The following is a 25,219-nucleotide window of genomic DNA, read 5'->3' as shown; positions in this document are numbered from 1 at the left end:
TGAGAAATACCTAAAGAAATGTTCAATACCCTTAGACATCAGGGAAATGCAAATCAAAACAACCCTGAGATTCCAACTCACACCAGTCAGAATGGCTAAGGTCAAAAACTCAGGTGACAGAAGATGCTGGCGAGGATGCGGAGAAAGAGGAACACTCCTCCACTGTTGTTGGAATTGCAAGCTGATACAACCACTCTGGAAATCAGTCTGGTGGTTCCTCAGAAAACTCGACATAGTCCTACCTGAGGACTCCCCTGTATATACCCGAAAGATACTCCAATATATAACAAAGACACGTGCTCCACTATGTTCATAGCAGCCTTATTTATAATAGCCAGAAGCTGGAAAGAACCCAGATGCCCTTCAACAGAGGAATGGGTACAGAAAATGTGGTTCATTTACACAATGGAGTACTACTTTGCTTTTTAAAAACAATTAACTTCATGAAATTCTTAGGCAAATGGATGGAACTAGAAAATATCATCCAGTCACAAAGAACACACATGGTATACACTCACCGATAAGTAGATATTAACCCAAAAGCTTGGAATACAATTCACAGACCATATGAAGCTCAAGAAGAAGGAAGACTAAAATGTGGATGCTTCAGTCCTTCCTAGAAGTGGGAACAAAATACTCACAGGAGTAAATACAGGAAAAAAGAATGGAGCAGGGACTGAAGAGAGGCCAACCAGAGACTGCTCCACCTGGGGATCCATCCCACATGCAGACAACAAACCCAGACACCATTGCTGATGTCAAGAAGTGTTTGCTGACAGGAGCCTGATATGGATGTCTCCTAAGAGGCTCTGCCAAAGCCTTACTGATACAGATGAGGATGCTTGCAGCTAACCATCAGATTAAGAACGGGGACCCCAATGGAGGAGTTAAAGAAAGGAGCTGAAGGGGTTTGCAACCCCAGAGGAAGAACAACAATATCGACCAACCAGACCCCTCCAGAGCTCCCGGGTACTAAACCACCATCCAAAGAGTACACATGGAGGGACCCATGGCTCCAGCTGCATATTTAGCAGAGGATGGCACTGTCTGGCATCAATAGGAGGAAAAGCCCTTGGTCCTGTGAAGGCTCATTTCCCCCGTGTAGGGGAAAGCCAGGCTGTTGAGGTGGAAGTGGGTGGGTGGGAGGGGGAGCATCGTCATAGAAGCAGGGGGAGGGAGGATGGAAGAGAGGGAAACCAGGAAAGGGGTTACATTTGAAATGTAAATACATAAAATATTCAATAAAAAAGACACTGAAGAAAGAAATCAAAGAAAATATAAAAATATAAAAGGACCTCCCATGCTCATGGATCAGGATTAAAATAATAAAAATGGTCATCCTACAAAAAGCAGCCTACAGATTAAATGGAATCCCCACCAAAATCCTAACACAATTCTTCAAAGAACTTGACAGTGTTCAGCTTCATATGTAAACACACACACACACACACACCCCAGGATAGCTAAAACTAACCTGAATAACAATTAAAAAAATTTCTGGAGGTATCACCATCCCTGACCTCAATTGTACTACAGAGACAGTATTATATTGGCACAAAAAGAGATACATTGATCAGTGGAGCAGAATTGAAGACCTTTTTTCCAGGATTTGATCCTTTTGTGAACCCCTAGATTATGAACTGTAAGAATCTATTTCTAGTTATATAGCTCAGCCTTTGATCCTAGAGCTTTTTGTCTACTGTACTTGTGGTATGGTTCAGCCTTAGTACACACCTTTAATCCAAGAGCTAAATAAAGACAACTGTAGGTAGAGGTGGAGCAAGCAAACAGTTGACAGGGAGTGAACATAAGTAAACAGAAAGAATGGTCTTGGAGTTGAAGCATTTTTTTTTTTTTTTCTTTTTTTTCGGAGCTGGGGACAACCCAGGGCCTTGTGCTTCCCTAGGCAAGCGCTCTACCATGAGCTAAATCCCAACCCAGTTGAAGCATTTTTTAAGACATTGGGGGAAGGAGAAAGAACTTTTCCTTCTTGGACATTTTCTTCTGAGAAGTCAGTGGAGTAGGAAGGTCAGCTGGGTGCTTTCTCTGCCTCTTTGAGCTAACAGGCTTTCACCACAGCATCTAGATCCTAAGTCGTCATTTGGAAAAATCGAATGGCTAGATTTTTGATATGTATTTACTTATATGTAGATGTTAGCTGTCAAGCCATTGACACACATGCTACAAACTAATAACTGAAGAGGTCATGTACAGAGTGAGAGACTAGAGAGGAGGGACGGTCTCTCTGGTGAGGAGAAATGGAATAACTATAGATGAGGTAGGGGTGGGGACTGACTGAAATGTATGGATCAAATGGAGTGAGAGGGAAGAGGGGAATGAAGGATGGAACACAGAGGGACAGCTAAAACTAAGGGCCACTTGAGGGGTCATATGGAAACCACCAGGAGACAGAGCCCCAACTGGACATCTCTCACCACCAAATGAAGCTGCCAGTACTGAGAATGGGTTACACAGTCAACTTGTTGGCCCAAGGAGCCCCATGGGAACCCCCAAACAACCCAAGCTATTTCCAAAGCTATTGGTGGCTCTACACAAACTAACGGTAAGGTGCTATTGTTGAAGACAGAACCTACACAACTCACTGAACAGGAGAAGTTGAGTTGGTTCCTACATAGAGGCTCCCCCTACATTCATGGTACTGGAAAGTACTCTGGGTACTACTAAAGGAAAAAGCTAAACACCCAATCAGCTACAAATCCTTCCACCTCCAAAAAATGACCTACCTAAAAGATACTGTGGTGCAGTAGTGGAGTAGAGCTTGTGGAAGTAACCAATCAATAACTGATCTGACTTAAGGCCTACTCCACAAGATGAAACTCATACCCAAAATTGTTTGGGAGGCCAAGAGTCTGAAACCAGATAGGCCAGGAACCTAGGGGGAATACTGCTCTGCTAAAGAAACAGCAACAAAATGACTCCTAACAACATTATGCTACACTCATAGATCAGTGGCTTCCTCAGTCATCAGAGAAACTTCTTCCTAAAGCAGATGGTAATAAGTACAGAGCCGCAGACCCAGACATTATGCAGACAGTGAAAGACCTTGGGACACTCAGTTATAAAGAATGTTTCCATTCAATCCCTCCCCTCAGGACTCTTGAGTATGAGGAGGCAGAAAATATTTAAGAGGCAGAGAGATGGAAGACACCAGAGAAAATTTCCTTCTGACACAGCACCGCTGGTCACACATCTATTTGAACTCAGAGACTGTGGCAGCATTCGCAGGGCCTTTACTAGTCCACACCATACCTAAGCTGAGCGGAGAAGTAGACACACACCCCATCCCTAACCTAGAAGTGATCTCCAATTGGTAGCTACTGGAAAATGAAAAATTAATTTTCTCCAAGAGAGTCTCACTGGGGAAACAAACCACTCTTAAGGTAGATGGCCGAAATAAAATGAACTCAATGACATCTTTGGAGGCTCTCTGTCTTATAACATTAAGTCAGGGTACTTTTTTTATTTCCCCTTGCAAGTGCTTTGTGTATTTTGACTTTGGTTTTAAGTTTTATGGGATTCCTATATGTACAGACATGTGTGTCTCTGTGTCTATATGCATTTCTTATAGGATTCATAGAGGATTGCTGTGTATACCGACATGTGTGTGTCTGTGTCTATATGCATTTCTTATAGGATTCATATAGGATACCGACATGTGTGTCTGTCTATTCATATAGGATTGCTGTGTGTACCGACATGTGTGTCTGTCTATATGCACTTCTTATAGGATTCATATAGGATTGCTGTGTGTACCGACATGTGTGTCTGTCTATATGCACTTCTTATAGGATTCATATAGGATTGCTGTGTGTACCGACATGTGTGTCTGTCTATATGCACTTCTTATAGGATTCATATAGGATTGCTGTGTATACCGACATGTGTGTCTGTCTATATGCACTTCTATGCTTCTTCTCTGGCTCTTTTTCTTGTTTGGTTGCTTAGTCATACTCCAACTTGTTTGGTTCTTTTATTTCACTTTATTTTATTATTATGGATGTAGATGGGATGGGAGGTGGGGGAGGAATTGAGAAGGAAGGGGAAAAGTAACTGAATTCAGATTATATAAAAACTGTATTTCCAAGGAAAGAAAAATTAAAAATAAATCAATGATCTCAAAGAGGATACAAACAAGCAAATGTATGGATTAATGACATAAATCCAAGGCTTGTATAAGCACGTAAACTATACAACAAAGAAACTAGCAAAACAGATGAGAAAATAATCAATATGTATAAAATAAGGTAACATTGTAGGTTAAAATGAAACACAGAGAGATCTGGAGATACAGACAGAAATGTTAAGAGATAAAAGCACAATGGGTCAAATAAAAAATACAGTTATAGACTTAGATAAGTAGACGAGAGATATTGGAGGTAACGGAAAGGTAAGAAAAACATGAGGAGGCAGACATGGGAGGAGAGGAAGAGGAGGAGGAAGACTAGGAGGAGATGAAGCAGTAGAAACACAGCCACAACGTGCAGAAATCTGGTACACTATTAGGATAGCAGACCTAAGACTCCACGGGGTAGGAGAAGGAGCTAGGGTTAAAACCAAGCACTAAGAACAAGTATTCCCTATAGTCTACAGCAGAAAACCTAACAGAGTTTGAAAACAGACACTCAAACGCAAGAGCACAAGTGACTGGAGAAGGGACTCTCTACAACACACTCCAGCCAGTACTTCAAAACACAAAACAGAGTAAAGTGGTTCCAGGGCAAAGACACTTGGCACCAAGTCCGATGACTTGAATTTAGCCCCTGGAATCCATTGTCTTCTGAAAACTGTCCTCTGATCTCCACATGCACAGGAAGATACTCAGTGTGTCTGGTGTAGTGGCAGAGGCCTTCAATCCCAGTTCTTAGGGAATAAAGGCAGGAAGATCTCTGTGAGTTCAGGACCAGCTAGGACCATATAGTGGGATCCTGTCTCACAACAAACAAACTTAAAAATAAAAACCAATCACCCAGTGTTGATGTCTAGATGCTATCTATGCACTCATGGCTGAGGGCAGCTCCACACATGAAAAAGACATAGCAAGTGTAAATGTGCACACTGAGTGTTAAGGCTGCAATTTCAAACACAAAAGAAAAACAGGCTAGAGGATTACCTTTAACTCAGTAATATCAATTAGAAACCAACAAAGTAACTTCAAAGTCAAATATATCATAAATCAAATAGACATAACAAGTTTAAAAAAACAAAAGGGTAAATTTTACCATGAGCTCCTGTTCAAGTTCTGCATTTTTTGCAGCAATAGAAGAATATTCATTAATTTTTTCTCCCAGCTGTTTCTCTAGAATTAAAAGTTGAGAACATTTCTTCGTCATCTGGAAAAAAAAAAAAAAACCAAACACAAAATACAGCTTTAAAAGTACTAACTTGCATCTTAAAATCAATATCTGCTCCTCATTCCAAACCCTGACTAACTACACTCTAATAACCTGGAAAACGTTTTATGGTAATGGATACTTAGACTATGCAGTGAATAACCTTAGTTTACGTTACTTGAAAATTAGGCTAGTGATGCAACTTGTCAGTACACTGCCTTCCTAACGTGAGCTAAGCCTCCACTCAAGCCCAAATACTGGCCAAAAAAAAAACCAACACAAATTAGAAGAATTTAGAAAAAAAAAACAAGGGGCTGGAGAGATGGCTCAGAGGTTAAGAGCACCAACTGCTCTTCCGGAGGTCCTGAGTTCAAATCCCAGCAACCACATGGTGGCTCACGACCATCTGTAATGGGTTCTGGTGTGTCTGAAGATGGTGACAGTGTACTCCCATATATACAAAAAATATATTAAAAAAAAAAAAAGAAAAAAAAAACAAAATAGTAAAAAAGGTAGAGATAAGTATTTCGTATTTCTCTTTCTTCCACTGTATTTAATATGTTCAAGTAGACTATGCTATATTTGTTTTGCTTTTCTGTTATATTTATGATTTAAAGGTTATTAAAATCAGCATTTCCAAAGTTTGACACATGGTTGTAATTATAAGTTAACTAAATCTCCTTTCCATAGCTATAAGTTTCTATGTAAAAAGTATTTTCATTACAGTTGGTTATAAGTCTGAAAATATAAAGTCAAAGGTGGAGACTTGGTTCAGTGGTTCAGAATACTTGCTGCCCTTGCAGAGAACCTGAGTTCAATTACCAAACATCTCAGGCTATTGTTAAGGCTCCTGGTTCCTCACGATAAACAGATGGTAAAGCCCAATTATTGAAGACAACACCTATATATCTCATTGAACATGGAGAAGTGAACTGGGAGAGGGATGGAAGAGGGGTAGGGGAAGGAATATAGGGAGGGGCAACTAACACTAAAAGTCATTTCAGCGGTCAAAGAGAATGCAATTTAGTTTTTAATAGAACCATCCCTACACACACACACACACACACACACACACACACACACACACACACACACACACACACGAAACATAAATGGAGTTACCATAAACAGGGAGACAATGCCTCAAACATCTCAGGCTATTGTAAAGGCTCCTGGTTCCTCACCATAAACTGATGGTAAAGCCCAATTACTGAAGACAACACCTATATATCTCATTGAACATGGAGAAGTGAACTGGTGCCTAACTAGAGCCTCTTGCACCCCTACTGACTGGTGTCCATCAAACTGGAAGGTACCCTGCATCCTACTAGTGGGAAAAGGTAACCATCAACCTAGCTAAAAACCCTGCAATCTAAAACAGTGGCCTGTCGGCAAGAAATGCTGATGTAATGGTGGCACAAACAGTGGTAGAAGTCGCCAGCCCCTCTCTGACTGGACTTAAGGCGCACTCTATAAGATGGAACCCATGCCTGACGCTGTTGGGGTGGCCAAGAACCCAAATAGGACGAGAAATGCCATGAACCTAGGGAAAAACCAAATACTATTGTTCTGCTAAAGGACACACCAATGAGTCCTAACGACATTCTGCTATACTCATAGATCAGTGCCTCGTTCATCCATTATCAGAGAAGTTTCCTCTTGCAGTAAACGTAAACACAAAGAGTAGTGGTTTGGTAGGGCATTTGGACTTTTGTTATTAGGTTGGGGGTGTTCTGTTTTTATGTTTTTGGTATGTATGTGTTTCTTTTGGGTTTGAGGAAATTGTATTTTTTCCCTTTTGTTTGCCTATTCCTTTTTTTTTTTTTTAATAAAGAGAGAGATAAAGAAATGGCATAGAGTTTGGTGGATTGGGAGGAGGTGGGGAAGATCTGGGAGGAATTGAGGGAAAAGAAAAATATGATCCAACTGTATTGTAAAAGAAAATTCCAACTTAAAAAGATTTATTTTAAGGGGCTTGCTTATGAGAGTCTCTAATCTATGAATAAAAAACATTCAGAATGAAGAAGAAACTTTCTCAGACAAAAACTGTAAGAATTTTTTTTTCTTTTTTTCGGAGCTGGGGATTGCTAGTCAAGCGCTCTACCACTGAGCTAAATCCCCAACCCCAAGAATTTTATTACTAGTAGATTTGCACTAGAAAACTTTTTAGAAGTACTACAAGCAGAAGAAATATGCCATATAGAAACAAATAGGATAAATATATAACTTTTTAAAAAGGAACTAATGATATAATGAAAACATGAATTATTATCTTTTCAGATTATAACCACAGCATCAGATTCATGTGCAATGTTTTAAACTGGGAATTCATGAGTTATTCACCTGAGTACAACTGCCAGAATCTCAGAACTCTTAAGGTTAACAGATTTCCAAGGTGGCTCTGATGTTAGCTAAAATTAGGAAGGCTGGAGGGATGGCTCAGTGGTTAAGAGCACTGACTGCTCTTCCAGAGGTCCTGAGTTCAATTCCCAGCAACCACATGGTGGCTCACAACCACCTGTAATGGGATCCCATGCCCTCTTCTGGCATGCAAGCATACATGCAGGGAGAATGTTGTATACATAATAAACAAATAAATCTTTAAAATTTGAAATCCTATAATACCACTCCTTTTCTTCAAATCACAGTCTAAGACCTACAAACATTTTTATTATTATTATTTATTATTATTATTATTATTATTATTATTATTATTATTATTATTATTATATAACTTGTGTTTTGTTCTATCAAATTTGAGAGATCTTTTAGCCATGAGGTAGTATTTTCCTAATTTCAATATAAATCAAACATACATTTCCAATATGATTTTAAAAGAATTTATAACTTATATGGTACCATTTTCCAAAGACTTATAAATCAAGATTTCAATAGTAATAAAATCCCATAGTAATAATATGTTTCTATCTCAAACTTTATCACTTCTAACCCAGGTAAATCCACACTTACTTCGTTTTCTAGTTTGCTAGCATTTGAAGCTTTCTCTAGCAGTTCCTCTTGAATTAGCTGAAACTGACTAGTTCTGTGTGCCATGTTAACCTTCAAGTCAGAGTTCTCAGCTTCTATCTGTATCAGCTTAGCACGCAGCTCTTCTATTCCAGTGGCAAGTCGCTGCTTCTCTCTTTCATACTGTTTGTTCACTGTCTGCTGATCTTGATCTTTTATGCTTTCTGAAATTAAAAATATTGCTCTTACTAAAAGTTCAGGAATCAAAAATCAACTTAAATGGTTGAAAGATTTAATAATAAAGTTTAGTTTATAATATAAACTAAGATAGTTTATATTATATTTGGTTTATATTTAGTTTATAATATAAACTAGGATATGCAAATTAGGTGTAATATATAAAAAAACTTAAGGACAAAAACCATATGACCATCTCAATTAATGAACAAAAGGCCTTGAATAAAGTTCAATATTCTTTCATAATAAAAAAACCTGGGGGCTGGAGAGATGGCATCAGCGGTTAGAGCACTGACTGCTCTCCCAGAGGTCCTGAGTTCAATTCCCGGCAACCACATGGTGGCTCATAACCATCTGTAATGGGATCTGATGCTCTCTTCTGGTGTGTCTGAAAACAGCTACAGTGTACTCTTACGAATAAAATAAATAAATCTAAAAAAAAAAAAAAAACCTGAAGAAACTAGGCATAGAAGGACTATATATTACCATAATAAAAGCTGTATACAACAAAACCTTTGGCCACTATTATACTAAAGGGGAGAAAATGAAGAACATTTCAATCCAAAACCTGGAATGAGACAAGAGGGACCACTGTCTTAACAGTGCTTCAAGTCTTAGCTGGAGCAATAAGACAAGAAAAAACAAACAAACAAATAAACAAACAGAAATGGGGACGGGAAGATACAGAGAGTAAAGAAGTAAGTTAAATCATCACAATTTGCAGACAACATGATCTAATATTTAAAGTACCTAGAAGTGACCTAAGGTGATAAAATACTTCTATAATGAAAATTTTAAGAGACAGTAGAAAGAAACTGAAGAGAATATTAGTTGGAAAGATCTCCTATGCTCATTGATTAGCAGAATTAACATTGTGAAAATGACCATAGTACTCAAAGCAAACTATAGATTCAATTCAATAATATCAATCAAAATTCCAATGATTTTTTCAGAATTAAAAAACGAGTTTCACCATTATATGGAATCATAAATGATCACAAATAACTAAGGCCATGCTTAGCAGGAAGAATACAAGAGGTATCACAACACTTGATCTCATTTACATTACAGACCTGTAGTGTTAAAACCAGCATGGTATTACTGAGCATGGTATCCCACACCTTTACTTCCAGAACCTGGGAAGCAGAAGCAGTTGGATCTCTAGTAAGCACAAGGCCAGCATGGTCTACATAGGCAGATCCTGTCTCCAAAAAAAAAAAAAAAAAAAGACAACAACAGAAAAGTAATGGCAAATGGCAAAGTACTGGCACAAAAGCATTAGTACCAGGCGGACCAATGGAGTGAGAACCCACAAAGACGCCCACACAGATATAGCACTTAATTTTTGATGAGTGTCAAAAATGCACATTAGAAAAAAGAATATGTTAAGAAAATGTGCAAGGAAAAGTGGATTTCTATAAGGAGAAAAATGAATTAGATCCCTATCCTTTATCCTGTATAACAATTCAAGATGAACAAATACCTTGATGAAAAATCTGAAATTCTGAAGTTATCTGAGGAAAATATTGTAAAACACTTCAAGATATAGGTATAGGCAAGGATTTTAAGAACTCCAATTGCAGAGATAATAGTCATAAGAATTGATAAATGAGATTAGTATGAAATTTAAGTTTCTGCATGGTAAATCAATCATCAGAATAAAATGTGTATTGCTCTGTCTGCCAGTTACAGGTCAAACATGTGAATATCTACAATATTAAATAATAGTAAAAATTAAACAACAAAACTCTAATCAATAAATAAGCTAATGAAGTGGATAGAATGCTTAACAAAAAAATACAAATAAAAAAGGCCAATAATGGCTTGAAAATGAATTCAACATATTAAGCCATCAAGGGAATGCATATTAAATTTGCCTAGAGAGCCCACCCCACACTAGTAGAATGGCTAATATCAAGAACAAATGACAATATGAAGTCATTATGGACATCAAAATAGATGTTTTTCTTAAGAAAAGTTGTATATGTGTGCATGCATATGTGCCACAGAATGCATGTGAACAGAGGACACCTTTCTAGAATCAGTCCTCTCCTCACTGTGTGACCCTGGTACTGAACACACTTGGTGGTACTTGGTGGCACTTGGTCACACTTGGTCACACTTGGTGGCAAGCAACTTCACCCACTAAGCCAACTTGCCAAACCTAGAAGTTTTCAAACCTTTACAATCAACATATTGTAGCTAGACCACTCTATGTACAAGAGACAACACCAACACACAGAACACTTGCACATCCATTCTGTGTAGTAATAAACATGGATGTCACAGAATAGGCACAGAGTGGCATTACGTCCTTTTCTGGAAAGTGGGTACAAATGAAGATGATAATGTTAAATGAAATAAGCCAAACTCAGAAAGACAAGAACCATGTTTTTTCTTCTAATATGTACAACTCAGATTTCGATTATAAATGTTTGTGACAGTACAGAACACACATGTGTAAATCACAGAAATTAGAATAAGGGAGTGAAGAGAGAGGGCATGTTAATGGAATGTATGAGCTGAGGAAGTGTAAGAGGGACAGGAGGAACTAGCCAGAGGTGCAGGGAGCACAGGGAGGAACTGGGAGAGTAGAGCAATTAAAACAAAGTATTATGACAAAGCCATCTTGGTTACATTGTCAGTTCAAGGCCAGCCTCAGTTTTAAAACAGTGTATTTTTTTTCCTATTTGCTTGTAGGGGAGGAAGATTGGGCTAGAATGGTTCCTTGCTGACAGACCTAAAACAACACACAAACCAACAATCACATATATTTGAAGGTTTTAATACTACTCTTTCAATAATTGCTACAAGAAAATACTGAAACTCATCAGGTATGAAGAAAATGTAAAACTAAAACTATAAACCTAGTATGACTGATATTTTAAAAGACAGAGAGAGAGGCTTGACAGACGGTTCAGCAGCTAAGAGGTCTTACAGCACGCCTGCCAGGCAACTCCTAATGCTTGTAATCCAGCCCCAATCAGATACGCTCTAATGGCTTCTGTAGTCAACTGCACTCATATGCACAAACTTCTGTAGAATGAGATGCAGATCTCTGAATTCAAGCCTAGACTGGTCTACATAGCAAGTCCCAGGCCAGCCAGGCCTACATAAAGCCTTGGGCTGAATAACAACTATTAAAAAAATAAATAAGAAAATTACATAAAATATGTTCCCTGACTACTACTGATTTAAAGATATTTTGAAAATCTCTGAATACTAAGCAAAATAAGTCAGACTTAGAAACACAAAGCCCAAGATTCAATCACTAAAGAAGGAATTTGTTTAAACTGTATAAAATGATAATACGACATAAAAACTAGAAGAATGCAAAGTATTACTTAAAGAAAAGTTTATCCCCTTAAGTACTTATATCTGAAAAGAAGAGCTTTCACTTTTAAGAGAATTTAATAAAGGGCTGGGAATACAGTTCAGTCCCTGGCTCAATCCCCAGCACTGAAAAGCAACAACAGAAAATTAAAACTAAAGAAAACTGAAAAGGACTATAAAGGAGCCTGATAAAAATGTTACATGTTTCGGCTATGGTGATGGTAACAACTGCATAAACATACTTAAAAACAAACATGCAAGCCAACTGCATGCAAGCAAATATAGATATAGATATAGATATAGATATAGATATAGATATATATAGATATATAGATAGATATAGATATAGATCTGTGGGTTTTTTTTTTAAGACAGGGTTATACTGTGTAGTTCTGACTGCCCTTGGACTACGTACACCAGGCTGTCACTGAATTCACAGAGATCACCTGCCTCTGCCTCTGCCTCTGCCTCTGCCTCTGCCTCTGCCTCTGCCTCTGCCTCTGCCTCTGCCTCTCTGCCTCTGCCTCTGCCTCTGCCTCTCTGCCTCTGCCTCTGCCTCTGCCTCTGCCTCTGCCTCTGCCTCTGCCTCTGCCTCCTGCCTCCTGCCTCTGCCTCTGCCTCTGCCTCTGCCTCTGCCTCTGCCTCTGCCTCTGCCTCTGCCTCTGCCTCTGCCTCTGCCTCTGCCTCTACTGCCTCTGCCTCCCTCCTCTGCCTCTGCCCCTCTGCCTCTGCCTCTGCCTCTGCCTCTGCCTCTGCCTCTGCCTCTGCCTCTGCCTCTGCCTCTGCCTCTGCCTCTGCCTCTGCCTCTGCCTCTGCCTCTGCCTCTGCCTCTGCCTCTGCCTCTGCCTCTGCCTCTGCCTCTGCCTCTGCCTCCCAGGTGCTGGAATTACAGGTGTATGCTCCATGCTCAGCAACCCAGCTGCATATTTGAAAGACGTACACCACTGGATAAATTCTGTTGCAGCAATATTATTTTTTAAACAATGCAAAGTCTAAGAACTACACAATAATTCTTGTCTTTACAAACCGTAAGTATTAATAGGAGACTAAATGTTTTCAATATTATCAACTAATAATCTTTTCCTTTAAATGCTATCAACAAAAGCTAATTGTCATTTATTAAAGTAATTCAATGTAATATACTCACCAGCTAGTTTTACAGGTTCTGTTTCTAAAGTGTTTACTCGGCTACATTCTCGACTTTCATAAGCAACAATGCTATGAGACAACTGGTTCACAGTCAGATTTGCATGAAGCTTTTGAATTTCAGCCTCTTTTATTGCAAGCTTAATCCTAGCACAAAAGAAAAGAAACCAGGAAGTTATTGCTTAAGATTCTTTTTTTAATTTTCTTCCTTTCTTCCTTCCTTCCTTCCTTCCTTCCTTTCTTTCTTTCTTTCTTTCTTTCTTTCTTTCTTCTTTCCTTCCTTCCTTCCTTTCTTTCTTTCTTTCTTTTTTAAGACAGTGTTTCTCTGTAGCCCTTGTCCTGGAACTTGCTCTGTAGACCAGTATGGCCTTGAACTTGGAGATCTGTTTGGCCTGCCCCCCCAAATTCTGGGATTAAAGGCATGCATCACCATGCCCTAGCTAAGACATGAAGGTTCTCACAATCCACTAACTGGACTATAAACTGCTTCAGCCACTTTAAAAACATAATAAAAGCTAGTAAAATTGACTATGGGACCCATATGAGCTAGTAAAAGTCATATATGGGACTGGCAAAGGGTCAAAGGAATTACAACTTGTAAATTTTTTTAGAATAGATTTAAAACAACCACACACACACAAAAAAAGAATCAATTTTAACTTGGGCAGCCAGTACTTTTATAAGATTCTCCGTAATTTCTTTTATTTGTTAAACTAATTAACTAACCATCTTAATTTGAAGACCAACAAAACATTCTTTTTACTGTAACTTTAAAAACTGAAAAGTATACCTCAATTCAGAAATCACCAACTTATTTGCCTCACAGCAGCCAATGCATTTGTCCTTATTAAAAACACTATTCATCTGGTGCTTAAAGCCAACTATTTCTCTTTTTAACTGCAAGTATAAAAACAAACATTCATAACTTAAAGTACATATGTGATACAACTGTTTTCTTAATACTCAGCTCGAAAAACTATGAATTTTATGAAACAATCTAGCATTTATAAATAGAATATATAAGTATGTTTGAGTTATATAAATCAATATTAATACATTTCAAAACATAATAATTAAGGCAAATTATATTATGTACATAGTGTTTTCAATAACTCATTAAGCAGTCATTTTAGATGCATTTATACATAGCAATGTTTAAGATATGAATAGAATACATATAAATTTCAAAATATTACAGGATTTTAAAAAGTAGTTATGAGGGGTTGGGGATTTAGCTCAGTGGTAGAGCGCTTGCCTAGGAAGCTCAAGGCCCTGAGTTCAGTCCCCAGCTCCGAAAAAAAGAACCAAAAAAGAAAAAAAAAAAGTAGTTATGAAAAAGAACAAATGTCTAATAACTTGAAACGATAACCATCTCTGCTTTCTAGAAATTAAAAAAACTCACATTTCCAAATCAGACTTAACATTTATAAGACAAAGGATCAAACATGCATAGTAGCCACTTTTAGAATCATATGTGAAATCATTCCTTTTTTTTTTTTTTTTTTTGTTCTTTTTTTCCGGAGCTGGGGACCGAACCCAGGGCCTTGCGCTTCCTAGGCAAGCGTCCTACCACTGAGCTAAATCCCCAACCCCATGTGAAATCATTCTTGACACTGAACACAAGTAAGGATTTCAATTTAAAATGTATTATATTGGGGGTTGGGGATTTAGCTCAGTGGTAGAGCACTTGCCTAGGAAGTGCAAGGCCCTGGGTTCGGTCCCCAGCTCCGAGAAAAAGAAAAAAAAAAATGTATTATATTTGTCTTAAAAGGAGAAAAATAGTATACTAAAATCTTGGTAAATCTAAGAAAAGCAGATAAAACAAAGGCAAGGAGCTTAGGACCTATTCCTGCTAAATGACCATTAGGCTGGTATCCCCTGCACCCATGTCTTTTCACAGTAACACAGCAGTATCAAATCTGATGATTTCCAAGCTCCTTTCAGCTTCACATTTCCATGACTGACAATACTTTAAAACTTGTTAGGCTGCCATGCAGTCTATCATCCATTACTAAGCGAAACAAACCGTGACATACATGTCTTAATTTCTCATTCTTACCTTATTTCATACCTGTCAATGTTCTTCATGTATCTAATCCCACTGACATACATGAATATTTAAAATTCTACACTATTTTAATAAGAATGTATAAAACTGTTCAACATTAGCAATCAAAAAAATAAAAATTAAACGCATTAATGAAACACCAGTTCACATAGACTATGATGGATACAGCAAGACATATAACAAATGTCAACAAGGATGCAGAGAAAGAATTCTAAACATGATGACATAAATTTACTGTATTTCCAAGAAATTTTGCTAGTAGGTATCTATCCAAGAGAAATTAGAATGTGTTAACAAGAAGACTTCTATGCCAATATTCGCAGTAGCATTATTTATATAGACTAACAGCGAAATAGCCCAAATGTTCACCAACTGGTGCTTCAATAAGACACAATACATGCACACAACTGAATACCATTCAAAACTAAAAAGAAATAAAATACTAATATGTCTCAATGTGAATGACCCTCAAAATATGAAAACAGATACAAGGGGTTGGGGATTTAGCTCAGTGGTAGAGTGCTTGCCTAGCAAATGCAAGGCCCTGGGTTCGGTCCCCAGCTCCGAAAAAAAAGAAAAAAAAAAAAAGAAAGAAAACAGATACAAGAAAATCCACATGCCGTTATAACTTTATTTATATGAAATGTCAAGAAAAGACAAATTCATAGAAATACAAAGTATTATTGGTTTCACAGAGTGGGGTGCATTAAATTGTAAAGAGACATAAAGGATATTTCGGGTATAATAAAAATGTATAAGACTAGATTGTAGTAACTGCTCAATAGTATACTTTAAAGGAATGAATTTTCAAAACATAAATAATCCTTCAGTGAAACTCTTCAAAAGTTCTGTGTAGTTCTTATATATGCATCTCAGAGAGTAAGAAAAGGTAAAAGAGGAAAAAGGTGAGTGTGAGGACATAAGGACTCCACAAGAGAACTGGCTAAGCAAACAAGGACAAGAACAAAAGCTAGGAACGCAGCCACAGAATGATGCTCTGTAACATGGCAGGTTCCTTCTGCACTGCGCGGTCAGGAATGCAGCCACAGAATGATGCTCTGTAACATGGCAGGTTCCTTCTGCACTGCAGTCAGGTTGCTACACTTCTTTTCAAACATACTTACTGGCATCTGGGATATCAGTTTTTCTAAACTCCTCAGTTCCACCCTTGAATTATCAATATCCTGCTGACATAACTCTAGTCGTTCATTCTGTGTTGCAACACGAACCTTCAATTCTCGATTTTCATTTATTAAAGAAAACTTTTCTCGTAATATTTCATCTTTGTCCTCTAACTCACTCTCTAGCTTCAGAATACATTGTCTAGATTCAGTTAACTGTGACATGACTTCTGAGTTTTTCATTGCCATTATCCTTAATTTTTCTTTTCCATTGTAATGGTCTTCTTTTAACTCCCTATAAAGAAAAAAAGCATTAAAGTAAAATATGCACACATTTTTAAAAAATATTTATTTATTTTATGTATGTGAATAGACTGTCGCAGACTTCAGACACACCAGAAGAGGTTGTGAGATACCATGTGGTTGCTGGGAATTGAACTCAGGACCTCTAGAAGAACAGTCAGTGCTCTCAACCTCAGAGCCATCTCTCCAGCCCATACACACTTCATTATCACATTTTCAATAATCACCTTTATATACTCTCACTTTAAACCAAGGACACAACAACAAAAAATAGTAAAGGAGAGGCCAATATCCTACACAAAAATAGCAAAAATCCTCAACAAAATGCCAGTACACCTAATACAGCCCATACTGAAGACTAGTCACAATGACCCAATGGCATTTATCCGAGGGACACAGGATGGGAGGACAGGCATAGTAGCTCACATGTATCACCAGCAACCAAGAGATGAAGGCAAAACAACTATTCCAAGTTAGAGCAGAGTCTGAGCTACACAGCGCCTCTGGATTAGCCTGGGCGACAGTGTGAGAAAGAAAGGAGGAAGGATGGAGGAAGGAAGAAAGGAGATGAGGAGTAAGCTCTGAGGCAAGCAGGGAACTACTGAGAGCTGTGTCCTGACTGTACGAATGCATGAAGCATCACTGTGGCTAAACATCCTTAAAGCTGCAATTGTATTCTTCCCACTAATGAGAAACTGAGGCGCCGGGGCACTTTCCTAACTGCCACACAGGCAAACTAACTAACAAAACACCGTATACTAAAAGGATCTCTACAACATTGTGGTTTTGGCAACTGCCCCTCTCATCTTTGGGAACTTTCAAGAGGATTGGGGGAAGATCCTGTTCACCATGATCTGGCAGGGGAAAAAAGGTCACTACACCCACATGAATATGCCATCCACTACAAAAATATCTGTAAGTGTCCACACAGAGAACCAAGAGTTCTTACCCTGCCACCTCAGGACAACCCACTGCACTCTCCTCTGGTGTGCATGCTCTGCTCTGCTCTGCTCTGCTCTGCTCTGCTCTGCTCTGCTCTGCTCTGCTCTGCTCTCTGCTCTGCTCTGCTCTCTGCTCTGCTCTGCTCTGCTCTCTGCTCTGCTCTGCTCTCTGCTCTGCTCTCTGCTCTGCGCTCTGCTCTGCGCTCTGCTGCTCTGCTCTGCGCTCTGCTCTGCGCTCTGCTCTCTGCTCTGCTCTCTGCTCTGCTCTGCTCTGCTCTGCTCTGCTCTGCCTCCTCCTCTCCTCCTCTCCTCTCTCCTCTCCCTCTCCCTCCCTCTCCTCTCCTCCCTCTGGTGTGCATGTTCTGCTTTGCTTTGCTTTGCTAAGTAAACTTCTGCTTAAACTGTATGTCTCTAGACTGAATTTCCTCTGAGAACAAATGGCAAAGAAAAATATTTATGCCTGGCATGGTGCTGTGTGTCTTTAATCTCAGGAGGCAGAGTCAGGTAGATCTGAGGTCAACCTGATCTACAGAATAGGTTCCAGTATAGCCAGGGCTAAACAGAAAAACCCTGTCTTGAAAAGAAAAGTCTGAAAAAAAAACATAAAAGGATAAGAATAAATAATTAAAACCAGGCAGAAATTACTGGGAATAGAGTTGCTGGCCTCTAAACCCATAATTTGGATGGCAGAAGCAGGCAGATCTCTGAGTTAAAGTCCACCCTGGTACACAAAGAGTTCCAGAACACCCAGGGCTGTTACACAGAGAAATCATCTTGGAAAAAGAAGGCAGGAGATTACTGAAATGGAGACAAGGAATCAATGGGACAAAGAATCGGTACTTTGAAAAGAGAAAAATGAAGGCTGGGAAGACAGCTCAGAATTAAAGACTCTGCTACTCTAGTATGGGGACTTAAGCTCCAATCCCAGCGCCCATGTCAGGTGGCTCACAGCTATGTGTAACTCCAGCTCTAGATGTCCAATGCCCTCTTCCAACCTCCAAAGACAATGTACTCACTAGCACAACACCTCACACCCAAAACAGACCATATACACATAATTTAAAATAAAACCTTTTCAAAAGTTATTTTATAAAATATAACACAAAATGTTAGTGGTCAAGCATTTTATCAGAGTATAATTAGTATGTTATAATTGATAGCATGAGGTCCTAGGAATTACTCTAGTAACTTTATCTCTCTATCAAAATACTGAATGTATCCACCTTAAGGAAAGTGTGCTATAATTATACAATTAGACAAAAGAATATTAATTGTTCTTCCCACCTTAAGTCTGAGATGATAAAAATGGATTAATATTACCATCTGAAAGTTGACCAAATTATTAGTTATGAAAAAAATTATTATATAGAGCACCAGAGTCAGAAGACCCAGTTAACACATTTAACCTAATTTTTTTTTTAAGATTTTTTTTTAACATTTATTTATTTATTATGTATATGCCATACAGCTTTCTGCCTGCATGTATGCCTGCAGGCCAGAAGAGGGCACCAGACCTGATTATAGATGGTTGTGAGCCACCATGTGGTTGCTGGGAATTGAACTCAGGACCTCTGGAAGAGCAGACAGTGCTCTTAACCTCTGAGCCATCTCTCCAGCCCCCCTAATTTAACTTTTTAATTCATTCATCATCATTATTAGTGTGTATGAGGTAGGAAGGGACAGAGACTGACAGAGACTGGGGACAGCATGTACCGCAGCACATATGTAAGTGTTGAAGGACAGCTACATGGAACTGGTTCTCTCCTTCTTCTTTTATGGGTGCCAGCAATCAAACTCGGATGGCGGATTTGTGCAGGAAGAGTCTTTATCTGTTAAGACACCTCACCAGTCCCTAATCTACCCTCTTTACTACGGAAAAATAATAATGGCTGCTCTTTGAGCCTGTTTCATCTTTTATTAAAAAAAAAAAATTCATGAGTAATTTTCTTCCTATTTAAGCATCTTTAATAACTAGCTAATGTAATTACTCTAAAAACATTTTGTATGTATTGATCTGCATTATTCTATATTTACAAATGTGTTAGAATTAAGATGTCTTATATTAAAATTAGTTTTATACCTAGAAAATTTCAGTCACAAATCTTAAGCCTTCTAAATTACTAAAATGTCCATATTTACAATTTAAAAAATGTGTTTTTCTACCGAATTCCTTCTATGAAGCCACAATTACCTAACCACACAAAGACCCAACAAAGAAAGAGAACTTCAGACCAAATTCCCTTATGAATATTGACGCAAAAATACTCAATGAAATTCTGGCAAACCGAATCCAAGAGCACATCAAAACAATCATCCACCATGACCAAGTAGGTTTCATCCCAGGCATGCAGGGATGGTTTAATATACGGAAAACCATCAACGTGATCCATTATATAAACAAACTGAAAGAACAAAACCACATGATCATTTCATTAGATGCTGAGAAAGCATTTGACAAAATTCAACACCCCTTCATGATAAAAGTCCTGGAAAGAATAGGAATTCAAGGCCCATACCTAAACATAGTAAAAGCCATATACAGCAAACCAGTTGCTAACATTAAACTAAATGGAGAGAAACTTGAAGCAATCCCACTAAAATCAGGGACTAGACAAGGCTGGCCACTCTCTCCCTACTTATTCAATATGGTTCTTGAAGTTCTAGCCAGAGCAATCAGACAAAAAAAGGAGGTCAAGGGGATACAGATCGGAAAAGAAGAAGTCAAAATATCACTATTTGCAGATGATATGATAGTATATTTAAGTGATCCCAAAAGTTCCACCAGAGAACTACTAAAGCTGATAAACAACTTCAGCCAAGTGGCTGGGTATAAAATTAACTCAAATAAATCAGTAGCCTTCCTCTACACAAAAGAGAAACAAGCCGAGAAAGAAATTAGGGAAATGACACCCTTCATAATAGACCCAAATAATATAAAGTACCTCGGTGTGACTTTAACCAAGCAAGTAAAAGATCTGTTCAATAAGAACTTGAAGACTCTGAAGAAAGAAATTGAAGAAGACCTCAGAAGATGGAAAGATCTCCCATGCTCATGGATTGGCAGGATTAATATAGTAAAAATGGCCATTCTACCAAAAGCGATCTACAGATTCAATGCAATCCCCATCAAAATACCAATCCATTTCTTCAAAGAGTTAGACAGAACAATTTGCAAATTCATCTGGAATAACAAAAAACCCAGGATAGCTAAAACTACCTCAACAATAAAAGGACTACTGGGGGAATCACTATCCCTGAACTCAAGCAGTATTACAGAGCAATAGTGATAAAACTGCATGGTATTGGTACAGAGACAGACAGATAGACCAATGGAACAGAATTGAAGACCCAGAAATGAACCCACACACCTATGGGCACTTGATTTTGACAAAGGAGCCAAAAACCATCCAATGGAAAAAGAGACAGCATTTTCAGCAAATGGTGCTGGTTCAACTGGAGGTCAACATGTAGAAGAATGCAGATCGATCCATGCTTATCACCCTGTACAAAGCTTAAGTCCAAGTGGATCAAGGACCTCCACATCAAACCAGATACACTCAGACTAATAGAAGAAAAACTAGGGCAGCATCTCGAACACATGGGCACTGGAAAAAATTTCCTGAACAAAATACCAATGGCTTATGCTCTAAGATCAAGAATCGACAAATGGGATCTCATAAAACTGCAAAGCTTCTGTAAGGCAAAGGACACTGTGGTTAGGACAAAATGGCAACCAACAGATTAGGAAAAGATCTTTACCAATCCTACAACAGATAGAGGGCTTATATCCAAAATATACAAAGAACTCAAGAAGTTAGACCGCAGGGAGGCAAATAACCCTATTAAAAAATGGGGTTCGGGGTTGGGGATTTAGCTCAGTGGTAGAGCGCTTGCCTAGGAATGCCGAATGGCTGAGAAACACCCAAAGAAATGTTCAACATCTTTTAGTCATAAGGGAAATGTAAATCAAAACAACCCTGAGATTTCACCTCACACCAGTGAAAATGGCTAAGATCAAAAACTCAGGGGACAGCAAATGCTGGCGAGGATGTGGAGAAAGAGGAACACTCCTCCATGGTTGGTGGGATTGCAGACCAGTACAACCATTCTGGAAATCAGTTTGGAGGTTCCTCAGAAAATTGGACATTGAACTGCCTGAGGATCCAGCTATACCTCTCTTGGGCATATACCCAAAAGATGCCCCAACATAAAAAAGACACATGCTCCACTATGTTCATAGCAGCCTTATTTATAATAGCCAGAAGCTGGAAAGAACCCAGATACCCTTCAACAGAGGAATGGATACAGAAAATGTGGTACATCTACACAATGGAATATTACTCAGCTATCAAAAACAATGACTTTATGAAATTCGTAGGCAAATGGTTGGAACTGGAAAATATCATCGTGAGTGAGGTAACCCAATCACAGAAAAACACACATGGTATGCACTCATTGATAAGTGGCTATCAGCCCAAATGCTTGAATTACCCTAGATGCCTAGAACAAATGAAACTCAAGACGGATTGAAAGACCCCCTCCCAGAAAGGGAATTGTACAAGCCCAAGGCCCTCAACTATAGAAGTAAAAAGTAAGTTTTTAGATACACAGAGTCAGAACTAAAATACGCCTGGGAAAGTTCAGATGTGTCCATGCTTTGTGGGACAAGCTGACCCATCATTTAGACGAAACAGACCATAAAAGAAAACAAAATGCAGAAACTAGACTAAAATATGGGCACTGCTCCATGGGCCACCTGGCAGGGAAAAAGAAACAGTCCCTGACCCCTCGGGAGACCCGACCACCATGTACTTTTTGCTAACTCACTGTTTTGATTATAGCCAAAATAGGTAATGTATACGTATGTCTCATTTACTCCACCAATCACATCCCTGTAACCATGCATCTGCTTCTGTAAGCCTGCTTCTGCTCCCCAAAACACTATAAAAGCCCGTCCCTGGTTCTGGTAGGCGCACCAGTCTTCTGAATTGACTGGGACGCCCACAGATACCTGTGTATCCTGATCAATAAAAATCCTCTTGCAGATTGCAGCCTGTGGACTCGGACTGGTCATTGGGGCTTGAGGATCTCCCTCCTGAGGGAAAATTCTCTCTGAGAGTCTTACAGGATGATCAAAATGTGAATGTTTCACTCCTTCTTTAAAAGGGGAACAAGAATACCCTTGGCAGGGAAGAGAGAGGCAAAGATTAAAACAGACACAGAAGGAACATCCATTCAGAGCCTGCCCCACATGTGGCCCATACATATACAGCCATCCAATTAGACAAGATGGATGAAGCAAAGAAGTGCAGGCCGACAGGAGCCGAATGTAGATCTCTCCTGAGAGACACAGCCAGAATACAGCAAATACAGAGGGGAATGCCAGCAGCAAACCACTGAACTGAGAATAGGACCCCCGTTGAAGGAATCAGAGAAAGAACTGGAAGAGCTTGAAGGGGCTCGAGGTCCCTTATGAACAACAATGCCAAGCAACCAGAGCTTCCAGGGACTAAGCCACTACCTAAAGACTATACATGGACTGACCCTGGACTCTGACCTCATAGGAAGCAATGAATATCCTAGTAAGGGCACCAGTGGAAGGGGAAGCCCTTGGTCCTGCTAAGACTGAACCCCCAGTGAACTAGATTGTTGAGGGGAGGGCGGCAATGGGGGGAGGATGGGGAGGGGAACACCCATAAAGAAGGGGAAGGGGGAGGGATTAGGGGAATGTTTGCCCGGAAACCAGGAAAGGGAATAACACTCGAAATGTAAATAAGAAATACTCAAGTTAATAAAAAAAAAAATGTGTTTTAAATGTTTCCTTTTGCCACATTTGCATATCAAAAATATTTTCCATAATAAAGTACCTGAATTTCTCTTTCAAAATTTCAAGTTCACTTTTATACAGATTACACTTTTCTTGAAGTCTTTTATTTTCCTTTTCACAGTTACAAAGATTTCTCTCTAATATTTCTTCTTCAACTTGAACCTAAAACAAAAAATTGTTTTAAGTGAATATACTACTTCACTTCATACATTTTACCTTGTTTCAAGCTAAAACTATGAGTAGTGATTTTGGAAAGAAACAGGAATAGGCTAAGTATTTCTTATATCTAAGTCCCTGGTACCATAGTGAAAGGAAACAATTTAACACAAAAGACAGGAAGGAAGATGTTACTACTTACTCAGAAATGCTTAATGGCCAGTAACAGATTGGCAAGAAAGATGGCAAAACGCTCAGGCTAATAAATATGAACAAGGCAAACAATTCAGATAGGGATTGCACATCAAAGTAATTCAATGCCTGTGTTTCAGAAGTGTTATTTTTGAAAATTTAAAACACTCCCAATGAAACAGCAATCCAAGTGGCAAAGAAGGTAGATCAGTGGGTATGGCACTTTCTGTGTAATAATGCAAGCCTGACAACCTAAGTTCCTCCCCTGGAACCCATTTGCATTGGTTTAAATGAGACTAGCTCCCATAGACTCCTGTTTGAACAACGGAACTTTTGGGAAGGATTAAGGCCTTATTGAAATGTGGCCTTATTGAAAAAGGTGTGTCACTGGAAGTGGGTTTGGAGTTTCAAAAGACTGCCATTATTTCCAGGATCTGCTTCCTGCTTGCAGATCCAAATGTGAGCTCTCAGCTGTTTGTCACCATGCCTTTGCTCTGCCATCATGGACTCTTAACCATCTGCAATCATCAACCCCAAACTAAAAGCTTTCTTCTATAAATTGCCTTTGGTGATGGTGTTTTGTCACAGTGCCTGAAAAGACACTTGTGACAGTTTGACGCTTGGCCCAAGGAGTGGCACTATTAAGATGTTTGGCCTTTGTTGGAGTAGCTGTGGCCTTGTTGGAGTAGGTGTGTCACTGTGGGTGTGGGCTTAAAAACCCTCATCCTAGCTCCCTGGAAGCATCTTCTCCTAGCAGCCCTCAGATGAAGATATAGAACTCTCAGTTCCTCCTGCACTATGCCTGCCTGGATGCTGCCCTTTTCTCGTCTTGATGATAATGGACTGAACCTCTGAACCTGTAAGTCAGCCCCAATTGAATGTCCTTATAAGAGTTACCTTGGTCATGGTCTGTTCGCAGCAGTAAAAGCCTAACTAAGACACCATATGAAGGTGGAAAGAGAAAAAAACACTCTCCTCTGACTGTCTTGTGTGCACTGTTATCCACACACACTAACACACATATGCACACACAAATAATGATAATAATAAATTACAATATGCTCAGGTTGGAGCAAGAGTGGAGGACTGAATGAACCTATTCCATTTCCTATGTTATCCTTTGTTATGTCAATCCAACTACATGGTTGTACTTAGCAAAATTAAAAACTACTAACACTAAGTAAATTTTTAAAAATCTATTACATTATCTTTTTTCCTTGAAGACATTCTTCCAAAAAGTATTTTTCCTCTAATATCACCTTGCTAAAAGTCCCTTCTAAGACATACATTCCCAGGAGAACCTTCACAAAGGCTTTCAAAAATAGTTTTCTGATTATAAATTGTATAATTTGTATAAATTAGTAAATTTACAATATCTAGAAAAAATTAATACTTTATATGGTTTAATGGCATTTACCGGCCAGCAAGTTACCTTGGTGAAAAGGACAATTACAGTGTGACCTGATGACCTGATTTTTCTCTTAGAACTCACATGGTACAAAGAAAAAATCCAAGTCTCATAAACTGTCCTCTAATCTCCACATGGGCATTATGGATGGTGCACACACACATGCACA

General features: G+C 38.9%; 1 protein-coding gene across 1 annotated transcript in view; it reads right to left on the bottom strand.

Annotated features, from left to right (window-relative positions):
- The window catches only part of Ccdc18 (coiled-coil domain containing 18), a 96,201-nt gene that overhangs the window by 53,005 nt on the left and 17,977 nt on the right, over positions 1-25,219 (bottom strand). The window contains exons 8-13 of the mRNA XM_032916522.1: positions 23,335-23,456; positions 16,227-16,518; positions 13,825-13,931; positions 13,032-13,181; positions 8,322-8,562; positions 5,241-5,351 (exon numbers count right to left, since the gene is read on the bottom strand). Coding sequence (XP_032772413.1) covers positions 5,241-5,351; positions 8,322-8,562; positions 13,032-13,181; positions 13,825-13,931; positions 16,227-16,518; positions 23,335-23,456 — 1,023 coding nt within the window. The remainder of the gene's footprint in view (positions 1-5,240; positions 5,352-8,321; positions 8,563-13,031; positions 13,182-13,824; positions 13,932-16,226; positions 16,519-23,334; positions 23,457-25,219) is intronic.

Source organism: Rattus rattus, chromosome 11, assembly GCF_011064425.1.
Source record: "Rattus rattus isolate New Zealand chromosome 11, Rrattus_CSIRO_v1, whole genome shotgun sequence".
Lineage (NCBI taxonomy): Eukaryota > Metazoa > Chordata > Mammalia > Rodentia > Muridae > Rattus > Rattus rattus.
This window is presented reverse-complemented; position numbering and strand designations above follow the sequence as displayed.